A 24,379-nucleotide genomic window follows, 5' to 3' on the forward strand; every position below is an offset into this window, starting at 1 on the left:
TGTAACGGCATCTGCAGCCATTATTATGCTGCTGATGGTCTCACTGTCTGTTTCAGTGTCAGCACCTATACCAACAAAGTCTATGCGGGTGGCTCTGGCTCTATTTTCAAGACAAGCCTTGCTCAGGCTTCAGTCAAGGTCTTTTGTGCTCAAAAGGTTCATAGTGAAGCAGAATTACTGTGTTCCTATTCAGACTCCGAAGATTTTCCTCCTTTTGTTTTCTGAACCTAAATAACTTTATTACTTCTGATAGGTTTATCCTGGCCTGCCCATCTGCATTCCATTGAGAGGACTTTGTGTCTTTTAAGGTGGTTTTGGGCAAGCTGGCCAAGATTCTAGCCCTGCCCTAACTATTTGCAGAGATTAAGGCTAACATTTTGACTGAAATTCTGCAGACTAGCCCTTTGCTGTCGGAAGACATATTGCTTTTTAATGAGACATTGTTGGACTATGTCATGCACATTTTTAGCAGACCAGCGTCTGCACTGGCTTCCACCGTTAGCTTGATTGTGGTTATCTTGCTCCCCCTAAACAACCCAAATGTTTGTCCTATCATCCATCATCCCACACTCCTGGATATATCCGTGCTGGTACTGGTCCATCGTCTTGCTCCCCACCGGATATTGAATGTCTGCGGATTGAGTCTCTTTGGCTCTTTGCTCTTGTAATAATACGTGCATGATGGTGCGCTACACCCAAACAGTTTGTGAGATGGCACAGTTGGTGCTTCTTCTTTTGCCAGACCACTTGAGGGGTCATTTTTCTGAAGGGGTCCCTTGTGATTTTGGGGACACTACAAAACTTCTTAGACCTGCTCTTGACACCATGGACCTGTATCTGCCTACTCTTGACAATGAGGGGTGTTGTCTTCAAACAGGGGCGGCTCTAGACTCATGGTGGCCCTGGGCAGGGAGCGTAGGTAGGGGGCCCCGGAGGAGGGGGTCCGGGCGGGGTGGAGTGGAGTGAGGAGGCAAGTGAAGAGGGGGGGGGTCAGGGTGTTTGGAAGTGGAACAGAGCCGGAGGCCGCCAAATCCCTGCCAGGGGCCGCCACGCAAATACGTATCCATCCTCAGAGGATTATTATATTAAGGATATATATTGGCGTGGTGGCCCCTGGGGTATGGTGGCCCTGTGCAGGTGCACAGCTTGCACATGCCTAAGGCCACCCCTGCTTTAAAGAATACCAAGGCCAGAAGTGCCAGTTTCGATCATCTTCCCCGACTTTTGATTTCAAGGCTCTTTTAAATATCTGCTTGTGAGAAGGCAGGCTCATCAGGGAGAAGATTGTTTTCCTTTTGACACTGTCTCTTTTTTGACTTCTGTGGCCTTTAGCCTATGCAGAGGGGACTCCATCCTTACTTTCAGCACCCGTCTGGCAAACTACTTTCATTCTAGCCAGTCTGCTGGTACAGCTCCTATGCAGGGGACTGTTGTTACTTTTTATTCTTGAAGGGAGCCCCTCTCCTCTTGAAGAGTATCCCGTAGTTACAGACAGTGATCTTGCTCATTGTTTGGGCGTTCTTGGTGTTACTGATCCATATATTCTTGAGTCAAGGCATTAATTGGAACAAGACACGATCTCTTGATGTGGCAATTGACACTGTGAGGGACATCACACAGTTACACCACCAATATATTTGTTCTTTGTGTGAGAAGTTGGCCCGATATGTAGCGTTTGCTATTCTAGCGACCACTATGTATCGTTCCAAACGACCCTTATGGTGATTGGTTGTAAGTCAACCTTAGACCAGCTATCCTAGTAGCGTGGATACGAGCAGTCTTCGGGCTAAACTCTAGAGGGCGTGTTAAGCCAGCTGTAATACCATCACATACCCTTTGAACACCAAGTGAAAGGACACCACACAAGTGTTATGAAAATAAACAGTATATTTATTAGAATCACAACAGCCCTGTACTCTTTATGAGGACAGGGTACTAAGCACAGAACAAAAGCTCTTAGAAAATACTTCAAGTGCACAATTAAAACAAGTGCCCGAGGGCACGGAAAGTTTAGTGGTCTCGGGCGGACCCGATAAGGCAAGTCGGAAGCGAGGGACTCTGGACCCTAGAGTAAGGAGGCTATGCAGGCACCGAAATGCCGAAGTTACCTTGCCACGAGGGCTGCGGCTGCACAAGTCTTACAGGCGTCGGGGGTCTCGCTGACGAGCCAGGAGCCGGAAGAAAAGGAGTTGCTGGCCGGCGACCAGTGATGAATAGTTCGTAGAGATCCAAGTCTGGATCAGTGATCGTTGATACCTGAAAGCAGAGGGGACCAAGTTCGTACTACTAGCCAGTAGTCAGAGGGTACCAGGAAGGCACCGGATGGCCGTCACCTCGACTAGGTGAGTGGGCGACGCTAGGCTCTGCTGTCTCATGGACCAGGAGGCGTTGTCGGCGACCAGGATGGAGGTGCGAGCTGTCCCACGAAGGTTGATGCTGTCGGCATCGCTGGGCCCAGGATTGGGGCAACAAGCCTTGGCTGATTTCAGGGCCACGTGGTGGGCCTAAAATGGCGTCTTGAGTGGACCAGGAGGGTCCGGGGTGCTCCTCTCGAAAAAGGGAGCAAGGGCCGATCTGGAGCAACCAGACCAGCAGCGTTGGTTAACGGATGTCGTCAAAGAAGGGCACAAGCCAGCGGCTAGTGACCAGACAACGTGCTGAGCAGCGAGCAGAAGGGCCCCACGCAGATCGTGGAGATGCTGGGAGACTGCACTTCGGTGCTGGAGCTACTCAGGGTCGGGGCTTCTCGGACCCCAGAGCACTCACCAGAGAATTGCTTCGATGGTCGTGCTGTTTAAGAAAGCGTGCAGGTTTTGATGATGGCCGGTCCCTCGAGGTCTCGTCGCACCCACAGATCTCAGCTGACCTGACGACGTGGGTAGAGGTCAGAGGTGCCAGGGAAGCCGGTTCTCGTCGAGCTGGGCCGTCGGATCCTTGAGGAAGGACTTGCAGCAAAACGCAGAGTTCTTAGATGGTGCCTGCGGATGCAGGGTGACTACTCCTTAGCCACAAGGGAGAAATCTTGAGAAGAGTCTCGAAGTCCTTTCGTAGAAAGTATTCTTGATTCAAAGATGATCTAATTTGGAAGGGTCCCCGCTCCGGCCTTTATCCTAAAGAAAGGGGTGGGTACATGACTAGGTCCTGCCCTAAGGGTGGGACCAGGAAGGGGGGTAGTTACACCCCTCTCCCCCTGCTGGACTTTCCCCAGCTCAGGGGCTGCGCGCCCCTGGAACTGGTTCTAGCCGGCAGATGCGTAGTGAGCACCGGGGTGGGTCATCCAACCTGCAAGAGCCTGCATACAGGTTTTAAAGTTGTCAGCAGCTTTGGTGGGAGCTTGGGACAGGGAGATAAGCAGTTGGGTATCGTCGGTGTAGGAGACTAATTCAATGCCGTACGATTGAACCACCTCTGCCAGCGGGGCCATATAGAGGTTGAACAGGGTGGGACTCAGGGCAGAGCCCTGAGGTACCCCCTGTTCTAAGGCTAAGCTGTCTGAGAGGTACGTGCCTCTCTGAACCTGAAAGCAGCGATCGGTGAGGAACGCTTTCAACCAACCCAGTGCCGCCTTGGTGACCCCGGCTTTGTTTAGACACTGTAGCAGGATGGAATGTGCTACAGTGTCAAACGCGGCACTGAGGTCCAGCATAATAAGTGCCATGGTATGACCCTCGTCAGCTCCTGCCCGTAAAGTTTCGGTCGCTCTCAAAAGAGCTGTCTCGGTGGAGTAGCCTGACCTAAATCCCGATTGCGAGTTGTGTAGAGCATTGTTGGATTCAAGATGAGCCATAAGTTGAATATTGGCTATTTTTTCCGCCACTTTCGCTAGATAAGGTAGCAAGGAGATGGGCCGCAAATTTTCCAAGGTGTCCTGGCTCACATTGGGTTTCTTTATTATAGGGAGTACAATAGCTTTCTTCCACTCTACAGGAAGACAGGCTGAAGCAAAGGAAACTTGGAGCACATGTCTAAAGTAAGGCTCCAAAACTGTTAGACTAGCTCCTAGCACCTTAGGAGTAGCAGGATCCCGGGGGGAGCCCGATTTAATACTTTTGCAGATGTTCGTTAGTATTATAGGTGGGGGGACCGAGAAGCATCTTAGGCATGTCTCTGTGAGATCGACATCTTCATTCTCTGCAAAGTCATGACCCGATGGCAAGTTACTCGAGAAATTGGCATAGATGTCAGTTATCTTACCAGCAAAGTATTTGGCAATTTTGTTGCACGTTTCCACCGAGTCACTGTGGGACGTGTTGTCGTTGGTTACCACAGAGATTTCCTTGAAGATCTTGAAAAGCTCTTTCGAAGAATTCTCTGCTTCCCCAATGTGATTTTTGTAATGTAATGCTTTGGTGGCACGAATCTTTTTGTTATAATCCATTTGCGCTTTTTTATAATGAGTTTTAACTGTCGGGCAAAAGTTGGTACGCCATTCTCGTTCAAGTTTTTTGCAAGCAGATTTAGCTATCTGGAGTTCCGGGGTGAACCACGGGGTGGATTTTCTCACCTTCTTGGAAGTAGTAAAATTTCGGATAGGGGCGGTGCTATCTAGGGCAGTTAAAATACAGTTGTGTAATTTATTATAAGCAGTTTCACAGTCTGATCCTCCTGGAGGTCCTATAGTTTCGAGTTTGTGGATAAAGGTGTCTATGGAAAAGTTTTTCCATTTCCGACATCGGTAGCGATGTTCGCTATCTTTTTTAAGCTCAGTCTCAGATACCCGTATCTGCAATGGAATTACAAAGTGATCAGACCATGGTACTGGTATCGGAGGAAGCGCTTCCACTCCGGTCCAGTTCCCAAATACAGGGTCCAACAAGTGTCCTAGTCTATGTGAGGGGTCCTGATTTTTGAGATCTAACTGAAGGGAATGTAGTTCAGACCTGATGTCCGAAGCATCTTTGTCAAGGGGATCATCGAAATGAACATTCATGTCTCCAAGCACTATTAATTTGGTTTTTCTCATGGCAAGGTGAGCTGTAGCTTCCACTAGGCTAGCTGTGAAATCGTACAGCCTGCCTGGGGGTCTATATACAAGGATGCCCGAAAGAGAGTGTTGAGGCCCAATTAGAATGGTGAAGGAGGCTGCTTCACAATGATCGATCGTCAGGGGAGATATGGAGCATTCCATCGGTACTTTGGTTGCGATTGCAATCCCTCCACCCCTGCCATCCTTCCTGTCTAGTCTGGAAAGGGAATAGCCAGGTGGCATAGCCTCTATTATATAAGGGTCTGAGTGTTCTCCTAGCCAGGTCTCAGTCAAAAACAGGATGTCCAGTGCATCATCCTCAAGTAGGTGATAAATTTGAATGCAATGTTTACTGAGGGATCTGCAGTTTATCAGTGCAGCCTTTATCTGTCCTTTAGAGGGCGCTTTCGTTGGAGCGGCCTAATACAATATGTGCGCAATACACATCCGGACACGATATATATTCCCGTAAAGGGGCAGCGAGTTAACCCCTACAACCACATGCCCCACCTACGAGGCCAGCGAGGTAATCTACAGGTGGAAGAAATATATCTCATGGCTATGTACAGCGGGCAAAGTGTAAGATAGACCACAACAAGATGGGGCACGAAAGCTGGAAGAGTACCATAAGGCGCAAACAAAACCTAAGCCCTGTCAGTATAGAAGCTCTAGTGCCCCTCCTGGTGTAGTGGCACGTAACTTGCAGAGAGGGATGTGGACATTGTGTCCTCACACGGTGCGAGAATACAGTACCCCAGGCTCCATTTTGGGGACTAAGAGAGAATACAATGAGAAGGCCAAACAGGAAACCAGGGGAGCAGGGTCCAGCAGGGGACCCCAACACCAATGACACAAAAAACCCGCCACTATCGCTGGAAGAGGTCCCAGCTACCCCTGCTAAAGAAGTCGCCCTCTCTGACAAATTGGACATTATACTGAAAGAAATAAGGGAATCTAGGGTGGTGCTGGAGCAGCAACTGGGTACACTCACAACTGATGTGAGTCTACTACGAGCTGACCATAAAAACGTGGCTGAGAAAGTCCAGAAACACTCAATGACCATATTGGGGTCCCTCCATGGCAAAAAGCACAAACATAAATGGTCACACAGCTGCAGCAACAAGCTAAATAACTGCAGGACAGGGTGGATGATGCAGACGGTCGGGCAAGTAGAAGTAACATACGTATAATAGGCATGCCTGAAAAAAGTGATGGACGTGATCCAATGCAGTTCATAGAGTACGCAATGTACCATTGTTGCCTACTGCGGTGGCGACGGAAGGACTGTCTGACATGTTCAGTGTGGAGAGGACCCATAGGGTGCTGATAATCGTGCACCTGGTCTGCCACCGAGACCAATGGTGGTAACAATCCAGAATTATAAAGACAGGGACACACTCCTCTGCAAAGCAAGAGAACAAGCCCCCCTCCTTTACGAAAACACAAGGATCTCCCTGTTACCGTACTACACTGTGCTGGTACAGAGACACAGGGAAGCTTTCTTTGGGGTTAAGAAACACCTGCAGCAGCTGAATTTGCGGTACGCGTTGATATACCCTGCCAAGCTCAAGGTTATGCACAACAATGCCAGTCACTTCTTCGCAGATGTAAATACTGCATGGTTGTGGATAGAAACTAACTTCCTGGACCTGGCGATATTGTAAGAGCACAGATGGCACCGAAAACTGAGCCAGCACCATAGGCGAAATGGGCAGAGAAACACTGTAAGGCAGCGACTAGAGGAAGAGAGAACACCCACCCTAGAGCAAAAATAGAGAGTATTAGAGCAGCTTTTCAGACCGCTGCAGCACTGAGGACAGCAGGAGACGCCAGCAGACGTGACTCGTCCTCGGATGGGATGCCATTAACAGACTCTGACAACCGCCAACCTTTATTCCCATCTAGGACTCCTCAAATTGCCCGTGACTTGCTGGATTGAGCAAAGGAAATGCGCAGATACAAAAAGGGAAACGGCATTGGAACCGTAAAACACAGTACAAAGTTGGGGAAAAATTAGACCCCTATGTCACCAAGAAACTGATACAGAAACGCACGAAACACAAGCCAAATGGTCCAGAAGCAGGGGCTGGTCGCTGTTGGTAAATGTATAGGCGCTGATGAAATTTATATGATCATACCACTGACTTAGCACAATGTGGGGGAGGCGGATCGCTCGACCGGGGGGCAAGGCCACTTCTTCCTATTTCTCTCTTCTCTTCCTTCCCTTTTTTCTCTTGCCTTCTTTCTTCTAATCCTCAGAATATTCAACACAATGCTGCCTCTAAGTGCAGCACAAGTGACCTGTCTGGAGGTGAGATTATCCCTGACGCTGACGTACACTCCCCCCCCCCCCCCTACTCCCCACCCCCCAGCGATTGCAAGTATTATGTTTAAGTTGCTGCCACTATTGGCAAATGATTGGTCCGGCACATATTTGAGGTTGGACTGAAGTATTGGGGTAGTTTGGATACACATAGTTAAGAGTCACAAAGGGCGCACAATTGGGCACAAAGTTAAGCCTGCGAAGAAGCAGACCGAAAACACAAGGGCGAATATTAGAACGTACACACAACACAAATGACATCACTATCATCATATAAATTCCTCACATGGAATGTGCGGGGCATGGGCTCAGTTCATAAGAGGTACCGTATTCATGCGATAAAACTTTATAAATAAATAAACTGATCAGACGTAAGGCGCAAATAGTATTCATGCGATAAACACATTTAAATCTAGCTGAAGTCGGCAAACTCTGGAAAAAATTGAGAGGCCAATTGTACAATACAACATATTCTGCATTTACGAGGGGTGCAGCAGTATGGATTAGGATGGGGGTCCCTTTCAATCTACTAGAACAACATAAAGATGGGGAAGGCAGATATGTCCTGCTAAAAGGAGAACTTGACGGGCGGTTGGTAGTGGTGGGCAGTATTTACACCCCAAATTCGGAACAAGAAGTGTTTCTGAGGATAAGTGCTGCTCTGGCAGACTGGGTACAACACCCCTGGATTCCGGGTGGGGACTATAATGCAGTCTTTAGTATACAATTAGATAGATCGCACCCCCCAATTAGTTGAGCAATAACAATACGACAGGCCAAAGAGCTGGAAACATGGGTGCGAAGATGGACACTGACAGATGTATGGCGCAGCAAAAATTTTGAAACACACGAATACTCATTTTATTCCCCGATGCATGCATTGCGCATACGGGTAGATCGTATCTTGTGCTCCCCCGTCCTGTTGCCGCAGGTGTTGGGCACTATATACATAGGTAAACCATTCTCGGATCACAGCTCACTAGAGCTCACTGTTCAGTTGGGTCGAGTCCCAACCCGGTCCCGACGTGAAGATTTAACCCCCAATTACTCGAGGAAGGTGCTTTTAAAGCACAAATATCATGTGCGAGCAACAGTTTCTGCCTCTTCCTCCCTGGTGGTGCGGGAGGCGTTCAAAGTGGTGGTGAGGGACACAACAATCAGCGCAACAGTAGGTGCAAGACAAACAATTGTGCATAGTCTAGCTGAAATAGAAACCCAGCTTGGAACACCAGAGAATGAGGCAGTCGAGTCCCCAGATAGCGCAGACAATTACTGAAAACACGTATAGACTACGCAGACCTACTTGAAAGGCTGCAAGGGGTGGACTATAGGATATATGGCCAAAGAGCCCACACAGAGGCGGACAAGGCTGGCACGCTGTTAGCAAGAATAATACGAGATCCCCCTCCGTCAGTCCTAATAACAAAGATCCGTTCCTACTTACGTGCCACAGCAGTCACTTAAGTAACAATAAATGCTGCATTACAGGAATACTTTGAGCACCTATATGAAGCCCCTGCACAGGCACATACACAGGAGATTCGGGGTTTCCTCCAGGGAGTGCAGTTGCCTATCTTAAAAGAAACAGATAAGAAGCGCTGAAATTATCAATCACAGCAGCGGAGATCCATGAGGCAATCCGGGACCTTCCAAGAAATAAAACTACGGGGTTGGATAGTATTCCCACAAAGTTCCATACAACATATGCAAAGGAGTTAATATCCAATCAGAAAAATTATATGCAGCGGCGCTGGACACCGGCGCATTACCCCCGACCGCAAACCAGGCGCTCGTGGTTTCCCTGCCTAAACCTGGTAGGTATAGCACTGACATCTCAGCGTTTCGACTCCTATTGCTATTGAATATGGATTACAAAATAGTCAGAAAAATAATAGAGACCCGGCTGCTCCCACATCTCTATAAGCTAGTACACACAGACCAGTGCGGAATTGTCCCACATAGATAGGAGTACAGCCCAGAATGTACATAGGCTATATCAGGTGATGTGGACGCCCTTGGAACACCTCCGGTTTGGGGCTGTCTATCCCTGGATTTCCGGCAAGCGTTTGATACGCTGAGCTGGGAGTATATGTTGGCGGTGTTAGACAGGTACGGTATCCCTTTGGAATACCTGAACTGGGTGAAACTACTACTCACCTCCCCAACGGCTCGTGCAAGAACCAGGGCATATATCTCCAAGGAATACACGATTCACAAGGGCACCAGGCAGGGATGCTCTCTTTCGCCCATGCTTTTTATTTTAGAGCTAGAACAGCTGGCTCAAAAACTGCACATGTCACCTGGGGAGTGGGGCATACCTCTTTGGCAGATTATCCATGCACTATCGTTAAATGCAGACAACATTATATTGTATTTTAGAGACCTGAACAGTGGGCTCCATACTGTGGCGCCGCTCTTAACCGAATTTAGCGAGCTGTCGAGTTTATGCATACATTTTGATAAATCTGTAGCGTTTCCTTTTAGAGATGTTAGTTTACCTCACCCGTTTGCTTTGGGGTGATAACCTAGTTGGCCCCAACTACTTTCAAATACTTGGGGTAAGGATATACAGGACACAAAAAGTTATGTTGGATGGCAATGTACAGTACACAGTTGCCTCGCTACGGTCTCAAACAGCATTCTGGATTACACTTCCATTACCTGTTGCAGGCTGCTTAGCTATAGCCAAAATGGTTATGCTACCATGAGTGTTATATTATTTCACTACACTCCCAATATTAATCCCCTCAAAAGTATTCCGATTATTAGATTCGATATTGACGTAATTGATATGGGGCAATGGAAGACCTAGTCAGCCTGAAAAAACTACAACTTTCAGCCAGTGCCGGGGGACTGGGGGCCCCAGATTTTAAAGCTAACTGTATGGCGAGCCAGCTGCAGTGGCTTTCATACTGGCTAGCTGGCCGCAACCTTCAGGAAATCGCCTTTACACCCAGATTGCTTGCCCTGGGGAAATTAAACTCCTTGTTACTTAGCACGCACCCAATTGAAAGTACCTGGTCACCATTGCTACAGGTTGCCCTGCGATACTGGAAGCAAGCATTGAAGTACACAGCACCACGGCTACTGTATGCGCCAAATATCCCACTTTGGAATTCCCCATTCCAACGAGAATAATGACCCGTAACCAACTGACTGGGTTGGTAGGGGGGGGGTTACAACAGTGGAAGCATTATTCAACAAGGGCACTCTACTGTCACATGCATACATACCCAGGGCCTACCAAATGCTTTGTTCCTGCTACATGTTTGGGTGATTCATTATGTAAAAAGGGTATGGGCCCTAGATGGGCAGGAGCCACCAACACATGACCTAGTGCACATGTTGCATTTAATGGGTACAGGCAGGCACCTGACGAAATTGCTGTATACAAGTATAAGAGCGACGCTACCTTCACCACTAGTGGCTCTGCGAGCTAAATGGGACACAGATTTGAAATAGGAACTGACGGATGGTGAGTGGGCATCCCTTTTAGCACATTCAAAAGTGGTATTTGGCAATGTGTGCTTCAAATGTATTTAATACATGATCACACAGTATGCATATCTTGCACCGCACAGGCTACATAAGCAAACTGCCCTAGATGCACAGAGCCAGATGCAGGTGTTTTCCATATGCTGTGGGGCTGCCCCATCCGACGATTATTGGGCACAGATAGCACAAGCAGTGACTGGAGTGGTGGGTGGTCAAACTTGGAATACAGCCAGAAGCTGTGTGCTTGGTTTCTACCCACATCCAAAGGGATATAAAGTGCAGGCACACTTTGCGGATGTAGCATTAATAATCGCCAAAAGGCTCCCAACAAGGAGGTGGAAAGCAGTGAGACCGCCAATGATTGATGCATGAAAAGAAGAGGTAGAGAAATGGAGCCTGGCCGAAAGTGCAGCTATTCGGAAGGGGGAGCAGGGAGGGCTCCGTAGAGTACCCATAGCAATGTCCTGGGATATGCTGCGGGAGTCCTTAACCCCTCCCATGTTCATGACGAACTCAGCTCGTTATGAGCCACGGTTCCCATGTGCTCATGACGAGCTGAGCTCGTCATGACCTTTAGAAACGCTCGCACGTTGGGCAAATTCCCCTGCTGTGCGAACGTTCTAAAGAAACGGGTGTGGTCATGACGAGCTCAGCTCGCCATGAGCACACTACCACCGTGGCTCATGACGAGCTGAGCTCGTCATGAGCACCTGGGCGCTGCGCACGACCCCCCTTCACCCAGCACAGCGGGGGAATATGGCTAGCAGCCATGGGGTTAAAAGCATCGGACGGGAATGTTAACACTAATGTAGTGGCTGAAACATCTGCCACGTAAAGCGAACTTGTTATGTTAAGCGAACTTATAAAGCGCATGGCTGCCCCAACAACGGGACGTCCCAGTGCTGACAGACAGGTGGCAATTGAGAGGAAAACTAAAGAGTAGAGAAAAGCCAGGTTTTAATCAATTTACTAAATGCCCAGTGATCTTGTGTGCTCCGAGCAGCAAGAGGGGCAGCATTCCATAGGGCGGGGGCCATTGTCCTAAACAAGCGCCCCACTGCTGTCTGCCTGCGCACTCAGGGAGTACAAGCCAGGTGCAAGTCAGCAGAGCGTAGAGCTCGAGCTGGGACATATGGAGAGCATAGCCCTTGCAGGATTTGGGGGCCTTGGCATTGTAGAATCTTGTGCATAGAGTCTTAAACAGGACTCTGTTAAATTGGTAACCCGTGAAGATGGTGAAGAAGATTAGAGATATGATAGTGCTTTGGTAAGGCAAAAAGAGTGCGAGCTGCCACATTCTGTGCCCGTTGGAGTCTTTTAGTTATGGATTTGTTCACACAGAGTAAGAACCCGTTACAATAGTCAAATCGAGACTGTACTACAGATTGAATGATCTTTTGGCGGATGGATGCATCGAAGTATCACAAGATGGGTTTCAGGCAGCGTAGGAGGCCAAAACAAGTCCCCGCCACATTTTTTGCGTGGTTCTCAAATGAGAGGGCATTGTCCATCAGGACCCCTAAGTTCTTAACCACGGTTTTCGGTGTCGGGGTGGGGGGGTACCCAGAGGCGTAGGCCACCATTGGTTGTCCCATTGATGTCATGACCCACCAAGAGCACCTCATACTTGGAGGAGTTCATTTGTAAGTAATTGTTTGCCATCCAGTCTGAGATGGCCAGAAGATCCTCTTGGAATTTCACTTGGTCTTGTTTAAGGTTGTTGGAAAAGGTAAATACCAGTTGGGTATCATCATCATAAGATACCATATTTAGCCACGAGGGCCAGTGGGCTGACATGTACGTTGAACAGCAAGTGGGCTCAAGGCAGAGCCCTGGGGGGACCCCACCACAGAGAGAGTAGATGCTGGACAAATAGGGAGTGGCAGAGACCTGAAAAGAGCGATCGGTCAGGAAAGATGCAAACCAGGCCAGTGGCTTGCACTTGACCCCGATCTCCTCGAGCCGTTGGAGCAGAATCTTATGGGAGACCGTTTCAAAGGCCGCTCTGAGGTGTAATAAAACTATTGCAGAGGTGTTACCATCTAACTTGGCCGATAGCTGCTCTGTTATTGCCAGTAGATCCGATTCAGTACTGTGTCTGGGCCGGAAACCATTTTGATACCTGACTAAGATCTCATTTACTTCCAAATGCTCAGTCAGAGCGATGTTAACATAAGACTCCATAATCTTGGCCAAATATGGTAGAAAAGAAATTGGACGGAAGTTCTCTGGTAGAGACGCATCCAGTGTGGGTTTCTTAAGCAAAGGAGTGACCCTAGCATGCTTCCATGACTTGGGGATCGCCGCAGTTTGAAGTGACATATTTATCAATTCCCAACCCTCGGTTAAGTGGCAATCATGGAATTTCCTAAACAGGTCAGGTTTGAGAGGATCATTGGGGAAGCCTGATTTGACCTTCATAGACAGAGCGTCCATGTCTTTAAGAGACATGGGTAGCAGATCTAGTAAAGAATGGGATTGAACTGTCATAATGGGGTTCTCCAACGATACGGAGACTCCAGTCCTCGTGTTGAGTGCACTGTAAATGCCTTCCACCTTATTGATGAAGTGTTTAGCCAGTGACTCGCATTGTGTATTGGCGGATATGATGTTATTGGCCTCAGCTGGGAGTTTTCATATGTCTTTTATAAGGGAAAAGATTGTTTTGGAGGGGTTGGGCCTTGACGAGATCAGACTGGCATAGAATGTGGCCTTGGTCTTTTGAACTAGTTTATGATAAACTTTAATTGCTTTCCTATAAGTGATTTTTGCAGTGGAGTCATAGGCAGTTCTCTGCCCGCTCTTAGATTTAAAAAAAATTATTTTCCATGATGAGAATCTCATTGTACCAAGCGTGGATTTGAATATCCTTGGCACAGATCATTTTCCTCGGGATACAGTGATCAAGTGTGTTGTTAATCCAATCCCTAAACATACTGTCAGCTGCTTCAAAATCAGTAGGCCAATCTTGGCGGGACAGGTTTAGGGTGGGTAGAAAGGTGCATGTGTCCAATTTATGCCAAGGGCGCTTCATAGAAGACTGACAGGAGGAGCATATGGGGGTGCCTCCAATACAGAGGCACAGAGAAATGAGAAAGTGATCAGCCCAGCTCAGAGGGATGGCTGTTTTGACCTCCAGAATCTGAAGATTCAAAAATACCGGATCACGTAAATGTCCTGCAGCACGTGCTGGTCCCTCCACTTGCTGATTTAGTTGGCAGGCATCCATGTCTCCCAGGAAGTAGGCAATCTCATGGGAGTCAGAGCATTCCAAATGTAGATTCAGATCTCCTACAATGCTGAGATTGGCTGCTTTTAAAACAAGAGTGGATGTGATATGGACTAGAGCTTCTTGAAAGGCTTTTGCAGGGCCTTGGGGACGGTGCTAAGGAGTCCAGTAAAGGTAAATTTATGGGACAGAGTAATTTTAAACAAGGTACTTTCAACGTCTGGAATAGTCTGTGGTGTAAGAGTACAAGAGAGCGCTGATTTAAATATGACTGCTAGGCCTCCCCCTCATCCTATTTTGTGCTTACATCATGTAGCCTGCAAGAAGGGCCAAGGCTGGAATGGCCACAGAGTCAGTAGTAAGCCAAGTTTCCATCCGGAATAATATATCGGGTGAGGAGTCCTGTAGGAGATCGAAAATGTTTGCATGGTGTTTCACAAGTGATTTGCAATTAAGGCTAAGGTTGGTAAAATATACCAGACCAGAGGCCAGGGGGGATGACCCTAGTCTGATCTCCGCTCTAAACCCACATTTATCACACTGCTCTTGAGAAAAATCGTGGTGCCATTTACAGTGCCCACAGGGAGCTTTGGGTAGTAGGTCAAGCAAACGTACTCATGTGTACATTTGCCTATGGGAAGTACCAGGGCCAGGAATCCTGGCGACATCCAGGCGCGGACGGGCGTAGACGGGCTTGCCATAGGACAGATAAATATGTAGGCTAGCCATACCATTAGTTATTTAATATATATATTGGTAAGTCGATATCCCATTGCCCTGCACTAGACACATAGTGGGCAAAAGTCCATTTAGCATTGCTGTCTACGATTAGAGTGTGAAATATACAGGAATGCACTACAAAAAGTTTTTCCTAGCCGCAGGTAACTGTACGCTTGTTTTATAACTGTATAGATTGCCCCTTGTGATGCCCAGTTAGTTGAATTATGGGGTGTGGGAGGTAACTAGGATTGTTTTATAAGCATTAGTAATACTGATAATTGGTATAACAACTACATTTAGTGAACATGTTGTGAACATAGACATAGTAATCGAATGCAATCCATGGAAGGGTATGATCACACCCTGAAATAAGTAACCTCATTGTGTCAATGTAACTGTAATCCTTATATTGCGTTGTACATGTATAAGCAGTTTTTTTTCTCCACAAGAAAAAACAAATGTACCCAAAGACGTTCTAATTACATAACTCAATAAAGTTTGTTATAAACACAAAAAAAACGGTCAGTTTTCAAAACTCCCTAAGATGTTGAAAAGTGCAAATTACGATTCACTCCTGCTAGCAATTTATTTAACGGTTCTCCAGGTATCATCACACTGTTCTATATTGGCACCATATCCAAGCTTGTTTCTTTCATTCGCTCTGTCATATACCCTGTTCTGTAGTGTCAACCTGCATTTTAGTATTTCACGTGGATTCACAGACCCTGTGCCATTCCTTGCCGAGGGAACGTGCTGCTTCTATCACATATCCGGCTCTGTGGTTAGTCCCTGTGCCTTGGCCTCCTTGCTCTGGGTCCTCAGTGCTCCCCCTTGTTGTATGATGTCTTTGCTCTGTATTCTTGGTGCTTCAACACTTCACTGCCACCACATTCTGTCGTCAGAGTTCTTGGGCTGCGGTAGTTTTGCTTTGTAGCTTGCTTCACATTAGCATAACATTCTGTGATCATCCTTAGTGACACCGAAACTTCTTTCTTAGGACCGAGGCGGAAGCAGAAAGAGACCCGAGCATCCAGAATGAAGTTCTGCGAGGGAAGAGGCCAGGGCCAGTGGAGGAGGTGAGTCCATGATGCAGCACAGCATGCTATTCAGATGCTTCGCACCAGCTATTTGACCACATGTAAAGAGGTTCCTCCTCCGTCTCGTTGTTATATTCACATGAATTTGCACTCATCGTATCTGGGTTTCCCGGGTTTTGACTAGTGGATTACCCTTTCCGCCCTTCACTGCACTGCAGATTTAAAATGCGCTTCACCCCTATCTATTTTCTTTAACCAGGTTTTTGAATTTTGAGTTTTGGTGTTTTATTTCCCTAAGTGTCTGTAACACTGACAGCGATTAGTTTGGTAGTTTTGTTTTGACATGTATACATAAAACATGGCAGAACATGTTGTAACATAACATGCATATTATCCTTGAAGGTCTTGTAATCCTGGTTTTCCATCATAGTTATTCTCTTTTAATCATAAACATCTCGCCCCAGCTCCCCTTGAACCAGAAATATAGTTTAAGTGAAGATCTCTGTATATCCATTTTCTCTCTCCAGCTGACGTCCAACAACTAATGAGCTGACTGATTCCCTGAGGCATAACAGAACTGAGCTGCTTTGGAATTCATAAGGCTACACTTTTCAGTCCTGATATAGCCAAAGTAAAGGGACTCCATTTGCCGCTTTGGTTTTTTAATTGAAAATGCTAGTTTAAGGTGGAGCTTTCAGTCAAATGTATTTTACTATATCATAGTTGGTGTAAATAAGCTGCTTCATATCTTCATATCTAGGTATGTTTTTTCCTGTTATAATTTCCAGATAGCAAAATTATTTACAGTTGCGTTCTCACTCAACAACTCAGATATTCTACAGTTAATCATTTCAGAGGACTACCTGTGGAAAAAGCTAGGAATACAGTTAGTAACTTTTGCTTCCTTCTAGGGAGGGGTGATATCGCCTTCATGGTTTTAATAAAATTATGACTTTCTACTTATAAAATAAATACAATGTCCATTTTATGGCAAGGCACAGAACCCAATAGTTTATAGGTTCAAGGCTTTGCAACAACCAAAGCGGATATACTGGCAACTGACTTGAATGTAAGATCTTTTCAGTAAGGAAGCTCGAGGCTGTAGGTGCAAATGTTTAATGAAAAAAAGGGAACAGACAGCCCGATTCATCAAGCGAAATTGCGCTTGCAAAGGGCCAGATTCTGAGAATCTGGCCCTTTGCAAGTGCAATTTTTGCATTTGGGATTCATCATCCCAAATGCAAAAATCGCTATTGGCGAAATCGCATATTTGCGAGGAATTGGATTTAAGGAATCTCTAATAGAGATTCCTGAAATGCAATTCATCAACCAATTTGAAATTGCGAATTCGCAATATTTGGTCGCAATTTACCACGAAGTCTGACTTCGTGGTAAATTGCGAAAAAAGAGTAAAAAGCACTTTAGTGCATTTTTTTCTTTTGCATGTTACACACACACATGTCCTTTGGACATGTGTGTGCGCAACACCTGTTTAAATTTGCTTTTAAGGGGTGCTACAGGGTGTCCTTTGGACACCCCTGGCACCCTTTAAATCGCTATCTTATTTGCGATTAGCAAATTGCTAATCGCAAATAAGGAAAACTCACTATTCATTCCTATGGGCCTTTTGGCCCATAGGAATGAATGGGGAGTTATTCCTTATTTGCGATTAGCAATTTGCTAATCGCAAATAAGGAATGTGTAGGAATCGCATTTTATTTTGCCATTACTACATTAATCCCGTTTTGCGAGTCTGTAATAGCGATTCCTTATGAATCGCTATTAAAGACTCGCAAAACGGAGTGCATGTCACACACACACGTGTCCTTTGGACATGTGTGTGCGCAACACCTGTTTAAATTTGCATTTAAGGGGTGCTACAGGGTGTCCTTTGGACACCCCTGGCACCCTTTAAATCGCTATCTTATTTGCGATTAGCAAATTGCTAATCGCAAATAAGGAAAACTCACCATTCATTCCTATGGGCCTTTTGGCCCATAGGAATGAATGGGGAGTTATTCCTTATTTGCGATTAGCAATTTGCTAATCGCAATTAAGGAATGTGTAGGAATCTCATTTTATTTTGCGATTCCTACATGAATCCCGTTTTGCGAGTCTGTAATAGCGATTCCTTATGAATCGCTATTAAAGACTCGCAAAACGGATCTTTGATGAATCTGGCTGAGAGTTTCTTGCTCTGGGACTAAATGCCATCTCTTCAACATTTACCATAAAATCTAGGGAAAACAATCACTGCACCACCATTTCAGTGTATTGTTTCAAGACATCCTTGTCCTGAGCCATCACCTAAACTTCGCCTAAGTGATTGTCCTTTCAAAACCGAGTCATCACGTACTTAATCACCTTTACCATTCCTCGATATACAAGCTTTATCCAGTTCCCTGACTTCAGTGTGTTCTGGTTTAGGCCTTTCACTTCCATTTTGTGGTGGCGATCAACTACCCAAATGGTTTAACTCTCAACATAGCTGTTACTCCTTCTGCACTAGAATGTTGCTCACAGACCCAAGCACATTTCCGTTTATCACAAAAACGGTCTGACTTTAACAGATCTTCTACCACAAAGCAAACTCGTTTTTAATCTTCCACAAAATAAGCAAAATGAATTGTCCTCACTTTCCCTAAAACCCACTGTCCACCAGGTTGTCATCTGGTCTGTCCAGAAGTACAGCAGGCCTCCTGCCTGATTTATAAGAAAATATTTACAAAAAGGGGTGGTGAGGGACAGAGTCTCTGAATTAAGCAGAAAGCTCTCACCCAGTCAAGAGATCAGGGCTAGATCCAACACCGTTTTTTAGCTCACTGCACCATCCCAGTTTCAGAACCTGGCTGTATGCAAATTAGTCTGTTCCTGTCCCAGTGCATGATGGGAACAGGGCAAACCAAACTACAAAAGCCAATTCTTACACTGGGAAGGAAACAAGCTCCCGGGGACCGGTTTCTGGCATTACAGCCGTCTTCGGCCCGGTTTGCTTGAATCCTGATGGTGCAATGAGCAAGGGTTTCTAAATCGTTTTTGGCCACTATTGGTGTGGCAGGGCATACTCAGACATGAGTCCCTTTGGATGGGGCAGTGAGATAAATAACGGTGATGGATCAAGCCCTGATCTTATCTTTGGACTGGGTAAGAGTGGTCTGTTTAACTCAGACACTCTGTTCATCACCACCCCCTTTTCTAAATCGTTTTTGGCCACTATAGGTGTGGCAGGGCATACTCAGACATGAGTCCCTTTCTCACTGCTCCATCAGGATTCAAGCAAGCCGGGCCGAAGAAGGCTGAAATGCCAGAAACCGGTCCTTGGTAGCTTGTCTCCTTTCTGGTGAAGAATTGGCTTGGTAGTTTAGTCTGCCCTGTTCCCATGATGCACTGGGCCAGGGACAGACTGATTTGCATATAGCCAGGTTCTGAGCTGGGATGGGGCAGTGAGATAAATAACGGTGATGGATCAAGCCCTGATCTTTGGACTGGGTAAGAGTGGTCTGTTTAACTCAGACACTCTGTTCATCACCACCTCTTTTCTAAATTGATTTATAAGAAAGGCATTGGAGTTTGTCATTTCAATACACAAGAGAGTATTTACTCATGTTGCCTCTTTTAACCCAATCTTGATTTCGTTGAGGTTTTGGATTGAGGATGGTTAATGTATGCCAACTTCTTATCTGAATATTCAAATCACTGCTAGAACAAAGCAGAGAGCACTACGCCTCAGCCAGAAAGCTAAATGGCTGCTCTCCCAGCTAATCAAGAACATGCTACTAGAATGACTGTGTTCAAGGAAACAAATAAGCATAATGTTCGAGGCATGTGGGTTGCTGAATTCATATCTGTGCATAGATCGCCGCCTAGTGTTGGGTCGAGTCTTCGAAGTATCACGAGATAGGTGACTCCTCCCCTGGACTACAGTGCGCATGGGCATCCTCTCCATCCTCAGATTGTTTTTTCCGCCATTGGGTTCGGATGTTATTCCTACACCAACTTCGGAATCGAAACAAAACTTTTATAAAAGGCCTTCGACTTCGTCGGTATTGTTCTCGCTCGGTAATTATTGACTCGATCAAGCTTTCCATCTCGAACCGGTTGTCAATGCGGGCCGTTGGTCCTTTTCGACGCCACGTGGGCCTGCTGTCGATGGAAAGGAGCCCATTCAAAAGGTGCCCACAATGCCACTCAAAGTTCCCGCATACTGACAAGCACTCAGTATGCAACAAGTGCCTTTCTCCAGACCATAAGGAAGAAACCTGCCCAGCCTGTGCCCAGTTCCTGTCGATGAAAACCATACGGATTCGACGGGCCGCTAGGCAAGAGATGCAGCGACAGGCACCGGAATCAGACAACATCTTCGATTATGACCAAGAACTTCCAGAAGCTCCAGATTCGGACCTAGAAATCATCACCGTCGAGGACTACTCGGACTCCGATGACGAGATCCCACTGGGGCAATTCGTGAGTACACTGCCCCCGACACCAATTACCCCGTTACCGAAGCCTCAGGTCGAGGCATCGCCAAAAGGCCTTAGCCAAGATCCAAAAAAACATTCTACAGCCCCGCCATCCGGCTCGGCTCCGAAACTGAAACCTAAGCCTTCAGAGACCCCAGGGCCAAGTACCGTGATCCCAAAGAAGGTTCCAGAGCCCAAAAAGGTCGTCGACCCGAAGAACACCGTACAGCCTAAAGGCGTCGACCCAAATAAAACCGTTGAGCCGAAAAAGTCAGTGCAGCCTAAAGGCGTCGACCCAAAGAAAACCGTTGAGCCAAAGGGCGCCGACCCCAAAGAGGCCGTCAAGCCAAAGAAGGACGCCAAGCCGAAAAGTGCAGACACGAAAAAAGGCGTAGACCCAAAACAGCCGGCTGTGCCGAAAGTCGCCGAACCGCAGAAGGTCGCCGACGGAAAGGGTGCCCCATCGAAGCCTGTAATCCGGCAGGAGAAGGCTATCAAACCGAAAACAAGCGTTACAAAAACACCAGTTGATCCCAAAAAAGTCATTGAGCCGAAGACAAGCAAAAAGGCACCAAAAGTCATCGAAACGGAAGGTGTGATCGACCCAAAGCCAAAAAAGTCAAAGACACAACCAAGGACAGTTGAGGAAGAACTCTTCCATCCTGATCCATCAGACGACCAGGCAAAAATATATATTAATCCTGAGGCTGGTAAAGTCACAATCCTGCATAGGAAAAAGAGGCCACTGGATACTGACTCTCATTCCCCCATTCCACTAAAAAAGAAAGACTTTGGGACTTCTCCCTCTAGACCCTTCATTCCTTTCTATCCCACTATGCCTACTACACCTTTTGCTCCTTACTCTCCTTCTCACTATGGGGACAATGAGGGAAACACAGGGGAGGATTCACAGCATGATTATGATTATCCAGAGGATCCTAACCCTCAAGATGAACCATGGGGGGAGCCAACTGACCCATCTTACACCTATCCCATCCCTGACGTCTCTTCATACCCAACTAAGCAGTCACCTACTGACGACACCATCGTCTTCAACTAACTAATAGACAGGACAGCGCAGTACCACAACTTAGACCTGCATAATGACCCTGTAGAAGAAGACTTCTTATTTGACACCTTCCCTACTTCAGAAAAAAGCGTCAGAACACTACCTATGCTAAAGGGAGTGTTAAAACACGCGCCTGATATATTTAAAGATACAGCCAGGGCACGGGTACTCAATCCTAGGATTGAGAAGAAGTATAAAGCAGCCCCTACAGACCCTACATACATCAAAGGTCAGTTACCATTAGACCCACTAGTAGTGGCTAATGCACGCAAAAGGGCCAACTCACAGACAACAGGGGAGGATCCTCCTCCTGATAAGGAATCAAAAATACTAGAGGCCTCAGGTAAAAGGGTAGCATCACAGGCCTCCAATTCATGGAGGATTGCCAATATACAATCTCTGCTAGCTCGTTACAACAGGGCGCACTATGACCAGCTTGAAAGCTTAATGCACCACCTGCCTGAGCCTTTTAAATCCCAAGCCAATGACCTCATACAGGAGGGAAAATTTATTACCAACGCCTCCATCAAATGTGCATTTGACGCAGCCGACACCGCAGCCAGGTCTATTAACACTAGCTTTTTATTACGACGGCATGCATGGCTGCGTATTTCTGGCTTTAAGAACGAGGTGCAGTCCACCATTCTTAACCAGCCAGTCAATCAAGACTTCCTTTTTTGCCCCGCAGTCGACACCATTTTAGATAAACTGAAGAAAGACACAGAAACTGCGAAATCAATGGGTGCATTGCAGTTTCAGCAACACAGAGGTACCTTTCGACGCTCCTCATACAGAGCAGCTACACGAGGCAATACTTCACAGACCTCAACTTCATACAAAGGCAACACCCAAGGTTCCTTTAACAAAAACTCCAACAGAGGAGGTTATAGGGGCAACAATAATAAGGGAAGAGTACGTGGAGGCAACAACACCAGAGCCTCCACTGCCTCAAAACAGTGACTTCATCACGCTACCTCCAGAACACCTAACACCGGTCGGAGGCAGGCTCCAACAATTCCTACCTGTCTGGAACACAATTCAATTCATTGTGTCTTTATTTCGAATAAAATTCATAAAAGACGACATACAATACATAATATATATAAAAACGTCTGCAGACATGTCCCCAATTGACTAAAAAGAGTGTGGCAAGCAAACAACATGTGATCATGGCAATTAATTTAAAAAGTGTTCAACTTCTTTGTACGGATCAGCCACGCCCAACCCAGAAATTTAGCTACACAAATCACAGACATTTCAGTTCTAATATCACGTAATTTCTGCAGGGCTTCACGATGTCCCCCACAATCCAAAGTTACACATATGGGATTTGAGTTTTAATGCCTCCAACTGGGGGTTCCAACTAAGTTGATGATCAAGGGTCACACCCAGATACGTCATGACCTTGACCTGTTCAATTGGGACACCGTTCAAAGTAACCGAACTTTTAATTGGGGTTTTCTTGCTAAAAACCATAAATTTAGTTTTGTTAACGTTGATCTGCAAGTCGTTGTTCTTGCAGAACTCTGCAAACCTATTCAGGGCTGCCTGTAACCCGCTCCGGGTTTTAGAAAGGAGCAGGGTGTCGTCGGCGAAGATTAACATAGGATATTTTGATCCGCCCAGGGTAGGTGCATCAGTCTGTGTATTGTTAAAAAATTGGACTACCTGGTTGATGAAGAGGAGAAACAGGGTAGGAGCCAACACGCAGCCCTGGCGCACCCCTCGCTGGATTGGAAAGCTGTTGGTCACCTGACCCTGCCTCCCCCACCTTACCTGAGCGAAATTATCCTCATGTAAACGCCTGACTAATTCCAGGAGTTCTACAGGAAGGTCCATAAGTCTAAGAGCTTCCCATAGTTTCACCCTTGGAACTAAGTCGAAAGCCGACTTAAGATCAACGAATGCGGCATAGATAACCCCTCCACCCAAGAAGACCACCTTCCAATAGAGCATGGTGAGTCGAAACACCTGGTCTATAGTGCTGGTGCCTAATCTAAACTCTGCCTGCATAGGGGAAAGTATATTGTTCTGCTCAATCCACCCCTGGATTCTTGCTAGGGCCATTCTTGATACTATTTTTTGGATCGACTCGATCAGGCTTATGGGGCGATAGTTATTTGGCAATGATCGATCCCCTTTCTTATATACTGGCAATATCTCAGCCCCTTTCCAGGATTGCGGAATCCTTGCCCCTGCTGCGATATTGTTTGCCAATAGGGTAATGTATGGGACCCATAAATCAAGGTTTAATTTAAAATGGTCCGCTGGTATAGCATCTAAACCTGGAGCTTTACCAGACTGGACAGAACCTAAGGCATGTACCGTATCTGAAGCGGAAAATGTGAGCCTATCCCAGGGGTTTATGGGTATTGCCCCCACCGCAAGCTCGGTTGCCAGTTCTTGCTCGGCACTCATGTCTTTAAATTGGGCAGAAAAAAATTCCACCCAGTCCAGAGCAGAAACATGGTTGACCGATATTTGGGAGTCAGGGTCCCTACCCCATCTAACTGTCTCCCAAAATTTCACTTGATTAGATGACTCACAAGCTTTAAGGAGATCTAACCAGTAGGAATCGTCCCAGTCCCTCTTAGCTGCCCAAAGGACTTGTTTATAAAACTGCCTAGCTTTCCTAATATCATAAGTAATCCTAGATTTAACAGCTGCTATTAATTTACTGTGAGCTTCTTTGCAGCTCTTGTTATACCATCTTTTGTGTGGTTTAGCAATCTTATTATTTGATGGCTTGGTGAGGAGATTTTTGAGATCCGTAAAACACTTCTCATGAAGATTAATGATTAAGGAATCGGTTCCATCAGAGGGGGAGAAAGCAGTCATCCTGCCCCTTGTGTCTAAAACCAACTCCTCTATTTTACGGATAAACTCTGGATCGGCTATGACCCTAGACCATTTAACTCGTCTTCTGTTGTCACACAAGACTAAGTCGGACGTTAGGCAGGTTGTTTCCATTTGGAGATCACCCAGTCCGGGAACCCTGAGCCCCAAAGAGAGGGGGTTGTGGTCACTCTCTGGCCTAGTCTCTACCACCATATCTATTACATGTGACCAGGATTCTATAT

At 46.5% G+C, this 24,379-nt stretch overlaps 1 protein-coding gene across 2 annotated transcripts in view; it reads left to right on the forward strand.

The window, feature by feature from the left end:
* Positions 1 to 24,379, forward strand: part of RECQL5 (RecQ like helicase 5) — a 769,601-nt gene that overhangs the window by 699,805 nt on the left and 45,417 nt on the right. For both annotated transcript variants that reach the window (XM_086930748.1, XM_086930749.1), the window contains one exon: positions 15,731 to 15,809. In XM_086930748.1, the coding sequence (XP_086786874.1) occupies positions 15,731 to 15,809 (79 nt within the window). The remainder of the gene's footprint in view (positions 1 to 15,730; positions 15,810 to 24,379) is intronic.

The sequence above is a fragment of the Lissotriton vulgaris genome, chromosome 7 (assembly GCF_964263255.1).
Source record: "Lissotriton vulgaris chromosome 7, aLisVul1.2, whole genome shotgun sequence".
NCBI lineage: Eukaryota > Metazoa > Chordata > Amphibia > Caudata > Salamandridae > Lissotriton > Lissotriton vulgaris.